The sequence below is a fragment of the Perognathus longimembris genome, chromosome 2 (assembly GCF_023159225.1).
Source record: "Perognathus longimembris pacificus isolate PPM17 chromosome 2, ASM2315922v1, whole genome shotgun sequence".
In the NCBI taxonomy this organism is placed as follows: domain Eukaryota; kingdom Metazoa; phylum Chordata; class Mammalia; order Rodentia; family Heteromyidae; genus Perognathus; species Perognathus longimembris.
In genome coordinates this window covers 136,855,723-136,862,595 of record NC_063162.1, presented here as the reverse complement: position 1 = coordinate 136,862,595, position 6,873 = coordinate 136,855,723, and the positions used below count along the sequence as shown (strand labels likewise).

The 6,873-nt window shown below is 45.6% G+C and overlaps 1 protein-coding gene across 1 annotated transcript; it reads right to left on the bottom strand.

The window, feature by feature from the left end:
* Nucleotides 1-327: 327 nt before the first annotated feature.
* LOC125345655 (visinin-like protein 1) lies at nucleotides 328-4,457 on the bottom strand. The gene is made up of 2 exons (XM_048337706.1): nucleotides 4,219-4,457; nucleotides 328-1,423 (listed from the first exon to the last, which is right to left on the bottom strand). The coding sequence occupies exons 1-2, from the start codon at nucleotides 4,455-4,457 to the stop codon at nucleotides 970-972; spliced, it is 693 nt and encodes a 230-aa protein (XP_048193663.1). The 3' UTR covers nucleotides 328-969.
* Nucleotides 4,458-6,873: the final 2,416 nt, after the last annotated feature.

The following is a 6,873-nucleotide window of genomic DNA, read 5'->3' as shown; positions in this document are numbered from 1 at the left end:
GCCATGTTGATCGTCCTCTTTGGGGAAATGGCCTGGATGAAAAAGTTGCTTTAGTTTCCTTTTGTCATTTAGTTCTTCAGATTCCAAAGATGTGTACTTAAGAGATTTTGTTGCTGGCTGGCCCTTGATTGTTAGGAGCATCTTTTTCAAGTTTAAAATTGTAAAAGGGGGTAAATAAAATGCTATAAGTTTGTTTGTGACATCTATTACCACCTTTTTGGAAGCCTTTAAAAATAAGCATAAATCAATACATTTCTATCTTTTTCACTTTCAATAAATAATATCTTTGTATATGTCTTTACTCTCAATAAATATCTTTGTTATATGTATAGATAGATAGATATACTTCATGAATCATTTAGCAGGAGTTTTAAATTCTGTACTGCATTCATCCAAAACAGCTCTTTCCAGATTGGTAGGACGCAAATGAGGTAAGAATTAAGGCAAACCCAAAGGCATGCAAATATAGTACATTTATATTCACTGATAATACAAGCAGTTGTGTGGGGGCCACACACAGGAGTGAAGGGCCCCTCTGTGTGTCTAGTACTATTTTACAGGAGAATGGTGACACAGCTCATAATTAGGTTACATTACCGCGGGGGTCTCAGTGCTCCTAATATGTAATCAAGGAGACACAAGCATTAGCAAAACATGTACCAGAAATCATAGAATTCTTTGCAGCACATTTCTGCTCAGGCTTTGGAAGAGGAATATTTTTATGAAATGATGTTACACATATCACATTGTGGCAGGTTGTTCGGTATTTTTTTTATAATATATGCTTTTAAAATTCATTAGCAAATGAGATTCTCATGCACACAAGTGTTTCAAACACAAGAAGCAAGTCCATTTATAGGTAGTCCAAATGGTGTGTGTGTGTGTGTGTGTGTGTGTGTGTGTGTGTGTGTAGCTGCAGACTGAATGGAACATTGAGACTTCCGTGCAGTCCAGGGCATAGACATCAGCTCATTTCTGAATGTCACACTGCAGAAGTAATAAAATGGAAGGGTCGCTCTTTGCCGCCTCTTTGAATTCATCCAGAGTAATGTGGTCATCTTTGTTCTTATCCACCTTGCTGAAAATCTTGTCTACTCGCTGCTCAGGCGTGAGACCATCCTCATTCATTTTCATCATGATCACAGTGCCCATCATTTTGTAGATAGCCTCGATGATCTTCAGCATCTCCACCCGTGTGATCTTGCCGTCGCCGTCCAGGTCGTACATGTTGAAGGCCCAGTTGAGCTTCTGCTTGAAGCTGCCCCTGGAGGTGGACAGGGCACAGATGAACTCTCGGAAGTCGATAGTGCCGTCCCCGTTCTTGTCGAAGGTGCGGAGGGCGTGCTGGGCAAACTTGGAGGCATCGCCTAAGGGAAGAACTGCGAAGCGAGAAGGCGGGGTGTTAGTCCTTGCTTCTTTCTTTCTGCTCAAGGCTAGCACTTTGCCTCTTGAGCCACAGCACCACTTCTGGCCATTTTCTGTATATGTGGTGCTGGGGAATTGAACCCAGGGCTTCATGTATACAAGACAAGCACTCTTGCCACTAGGCCATATCCCCAGCCCCAAGGACTCGCTTCTTAATGACAGGACACTGAAGGGTCTGAGTAAGGAGGCAGAGGTTGATGAAAAAACCATTAGGTCTAGGAAGTTGGGGGCTTTTTGGATGGGCCCCCCATGGACTGTTTGTAGCTGAGCTTCAGTGAATTGCGCTGCCTGTACATCAACGCAGGTCCAAGCATACCTGGGATTTTGCCTGGTGCCTGTATATGCCTGGGGCAATAGGCTGGGGTCAGTCCTTCATATTCCTTCTTTGAATACATAGAATGGTTCTAGAGTGGAGAGGCAAGTCCTTCAGACACCACCTCGCTTTAGCAGGCCTCACGCACAGCTGGGAAAATGCTTTCTCAGATTTTCTCTGAGGAGAAAGATCAAAGCCATCAGAGGGCACTTGAATAAACATGAACTACGATATGTTTTACCAAGGTATGTATTTGACTTCCCTTTTGGAGGGGAGAGTGAAGTGTGACTGAGTGTGATAGGGAAGTGGTTTAATAGCGCAGTAACAATGGCAAAGTTAGAGTAAGGAACTTCCTAAGATCATCTCACAAATCAGAAGAGTGTTTGATTTCACATGTCATTTTAAAGAGATTGACTAGATTCTGGGAGAGATGCAAGTGGTTGTCACAGGTACTGTGACCAGTGTCCCAATCGTGATTGTGACTTGAGTCATTTCTAAGAAACAAGTAAGCAAATTCTTTCATTCGGACTCTGGGTTTTATTGCTCAGCTCCGTCTGTTTGTGCGCATGAAAAGGCTCCATTGCACATTATTTTGGAGATGGTCACCCTGACTCAGACTGAATAATCACAGCTAACAAGTTTGGTTTCCTTTTATTGTTTTGTAGTTAGGCTTGTGTGTCTGCCCCCATGTTTTCTTCTTCTACCAAAGCTACTGCAGCATAGCATCCTTAATTTAAAAGAATGAAAAGGAAATTTCCATGGAGTGTCACCCAGCTAGCTCATCACCCAAATGGAGATGCATCAGAGAAGGAAAAGGGCTCCTTGTAATCATCACTCAACAGCAGCAAGTATAAACTGACACCCCAAATAAAGAGATGGAAAATATGTAGAGTGGTTATTTTCATTAATAACCAAAGTAAAACAACATGAGACCACTGTGGGGCACGCCCGGATGCCTTGCCTCAGAGGCGGTTCTAGCTGGCCCCGCCTCCCAGCCTTGGGACCAGGTGTGGCCAAGCTGGCGCCTGATGATGGTGAACCCGGAGGCGGTCCTGTGGGCTATGACGTAAAATAAGGCTGCCTCTTAGGATTGGTCCCTCGGCCCTCCACCCTTGATGGACAGCTCAGGCCCCCTCACAGTCCCTAGATAGGTGCAAGTACACCCCTCCCCTTCCTGTGGATCTTTGACCTGATTGGCTCCTGTGCCTTATTTAATGGAAGGATCTACCTCAATAAACGAGCCTTTGCACTGACTTAGCTCCCGCGCCGTTTGTCCTCCGGTGAGGGAGGGCTGGGTGCGGGCGGTCCATCGACCCTTTCCTCTTGGCTCGCCCGGGTGTGTTTCCCCACCTCTCCCACAGGTCAGGAGAGTGCAGGAGGCTAGAGACCCAGACACACCACCATACTCCCACCAGACTGGCAAAAATTAAAAGCTACAATATCAAATATTGGTAAAGACACGGGGCAGCTAGAACTCATGCTCTTGGAAATACAGTTACAGCCACTTTGGAAACCAATTCCATATTATCTCTACCTACAAATGCTGTGGACATATACTTTAAAATTCATTCCACAAGATATAGACTAGGATACTCATAGGAGCATTATTTGTAAAATTAAAAAAACCCTTAAACTCTAAGTCAAGTTCCAGGGGTTCATTCCTGTCATCCTAGCTACTTGGGAGGCTGAGAATGAGAGGACTGTGGTTCAAGGCCAGTCCAGGCAAAAAGCTCACACACACACTTCTCAACCTAAGGTTGGGAGGATCCCATTGCCTTAGGGCTGGTGGCAAGGCAGCACATCATCATGAAGACACACGGCCATTGTAGAACAAAACTGTTCATTCGTGGGAAGAAAGAGAGGAAGATAAAAAGCCCACAGCCCTATAATGCTCTTAAAGACCTAGAGGCCTCCCACTAGGCCCCGCCTTCTCAAGGCGGAAGTACTGAGAACCTCGCCTTTACCACGTGACACACTAATACCCCTACCCAAACTGTAGCAGTATTAGTAGCTGACAGTGGTCAGCTCTTAGGAGAAGAACGGCTGTATCAAGCAGAGACTTCTAAAGTCAAATTATTTCTTTACCTCACTAAGGGAATACACAGATTCATTTGTGATCCCTCGATCTAGATCAACGTGCAAACAGTGAGAGGGGGTGTGGGGTGGCTCTCTGTGGGCCGTGCTGCTAGTTGCTGTGATTATAAGTGATCTGGGTCATTACATTTCCAGGCCAGGAATAGGCTGTCATTGCTCGGCCATCCAGAGCTGCCTTTTCCTCTGGCATGGGGCTGGCATGGCTTCAGGCAGCAGCTGTCCCACCGGCCTGTGGTGAGGACAGCCAGGACCAGTGGCCTCAGCCAACCTGCAACATTAGAAACCTGCTTAAGCCCCTGCAGTTGGTCAGGATGCAGTCACCCAGCTTCGCCTGGCACTGTGCTGAATGCCAGGGAGGGGCAAGTTCTCACCCAAATGCCACTTACCCAGTGATCATAGAGAGAGGGGTAGAGCATTCCTCACAGAAAACTGCCAACTTCACAGACCCCGAAAAAGAATGCCAACAGTAAGAAATGTGACCAAAGAGGTTGGCAGTGGGCAGTGCACTGACAGGGTGTAGATTGACCAAGGATGTAGAGTTTGTGTCTCGGCAGCCAGGCTGGACTCTGGTGGGAGGAGGTGCTTTGGGCAGAAGACACTCTGTGAGGGCCCACTTGAAAGTCATGACTGAGAGGCTCGAGCTTCAGTGGGAACAGGCACTACAGCATGGAACTGGGGGGAAGATAGAAAATAGAGATGGGAAGCCAGGAATCACACATGACTACTCCCGATCAAGCAACTGGATTTACGATGGGGCCACGATGGGGCCATTTACTGAAATGGGGCAAGTGGGAAAACAGGCTGCACGAAAGGCTTTGGATATCTATTTGACAGTCATGTGCATATATGTTAAATAATCCACTATGTAAAGAGCCTCAGCTCCCAGGAGCGTGTGTGTGTGTGTGTGTGTGTGTGTGTGTGTGTGTGTGTACAATGAGTCAGAAGACAGTAAAGATGATTTTTGTGATATTTTATTGTGACAAGGAGCAAAAGTGAGGCAGATGTGGAAAGGAGATTTTCTTTTAAGGTGAGAGACACTGGAATGTGTGTGTGTGTGTGTGTGTGTGTGTGTGTGTGTGACACAGAAGATGAGGAGGTGGATGATAAACAGAATGAGAATCTTCAGGCAAGGGTGGGAAGAAGGTAGAGTTGATTTGTGAACAGGACTGTGAGGGCCTCATGCTGTTTGTGTGTGGCAGTTCTTGCTCACTTGTGAACAAAACAGGTGGAACAATATTTGATAGAACTGAGTCGCAATTGCAACAACAAGGAATTTCTTAGATTTAAAAAAGTTAAATAGGAGATGCACTTTGCCATCTAACACTTTATGGAAAACTACAGTGGAACAAGGAACGAGAGAGACAAACACGGGACCTCAGTGTATTTGATTCTTAAAACTTGTAGGTATATATGTATATATTTTGAGAGTTAGGATACATGTGTTGTGGGGGTTATAATAATTCAAAAAAAGAAAGAAAGAAAAGAAAATGAAGCTGCTAGAAGTCAGAACAAACCAGGGACCCTTCAGTATAACTGTCCCAGCTCAACTATGTCACCACTTGAAGTATTTCCATTTAAATATTCTTCCAGAATATTGTTTTCATTTACAGGGCCAATATGTTCTCTAACTTCCAACTTCCTTTTGTTCGCTATCGCTCAGCCCGTAACGACAGGACCCGGCTTTCGAGATAGTGAATGTGATCCCTTTGCAGGGCTCCTGGTGAGATCCGGGCTTTGAGCCGACGTGGGCCAGCACTGAAGCCACAGCCAGCCACGACGCGTGACACGGCAAAAAGGAACACGGGGTTGTTGAGCACATTGCTCTTTCCTGTGTTACTTCCCGCCAAAGAAATCCTAAGGGATCCGATCTTTCCCCCTCTTGCCTTCCTTTTACTTAGACAAGCGACTTGTTTTTAAACCATGCCTGGGGGCTAGGAGTGTGGCTCAAGTGACCGGCCTAGCAAGTACATTGCCCTGAGTTCAAACCCCAGCACGCCACCAAGAGGGAGGAGGAAATCAGGCTGGCTTTGTGTTCTGTTATACACGTGCTAATGGAAAGTAGCAAAGCATGGTCTTGATGACCTTTGGGGGAAGTGTTTCTGGTGTGGCAGACATGTTCTGTCTAAGGCAAGGAAGCAGTAGGGGGACATGGGTGGACAGGGCAGAGGCGCCGGTTCCAATGTGAAGGTTTGGCGGGGTGCTCCCTGCCTAGCCCTCTGCCGCTAACGTTACCTGACGTGGTACCTGAACCCCCTTCGGGACAAACCAAGATGAATTCGTCAACAATGAAGACATGATTTCAAAAGATTTGACCGTAAGATTGGAATCATTTTAAAACAAGCAAAGCACATTTACACGTGTTGACAAAATACACTTTGTACGCCCCTGTGCCAAGTGGAGAATAAGGAGTGGGGGAAAATAGAAGATGGGTCATAAAGCTGGAAGGTAGGAGGTAATTCTTTTAAAGAGAAAGACTTTCATTCAGTAGTCATGACAGACCAGGCTTAGCTTCTTATTAAGGTGCAGTATGCATTTGGGAATAAGCACTCATGAGATGGTACAGGTACAGTGTGCTGACATTTCACAAAGGGAACACGAATACTGCACAGGTCAAGAAATAAAACATTAGCAATCAACAAAGTTAAGTCTATTCTTTAAAATTCAAAAGCAATAACTAGCAGAACAAAATTGAGAATCCTACCAAACGTTTGAAAAGATGTACCGCTAAAGGAGCCGCAATTCTCTTAAATCAACACAAGATGGCGATCTTGGGTCATAAATAGAGAAAACCATCCAGAGTCCTTACTCCCTGTGTCATTCCGGTGGGGGAGGGAGGAATAGGTCCTCTCTCCCGCTCTCTTTCTCTCTCTCTTTTTCTTTCTCTCTCTTTCTTTTTTGGTGGTTGTGGGGCTTGAACTTGGGGCCTCTTTGTGCTCAAGTCACAAAGCACCAAAGTCACAGCACCACTTGGGGTTTTTGAATGGTTAATTGGAGATCAAGAGTCTCACGGGGACTTTTCTGCCAGGTCTGGCTTTGAACTG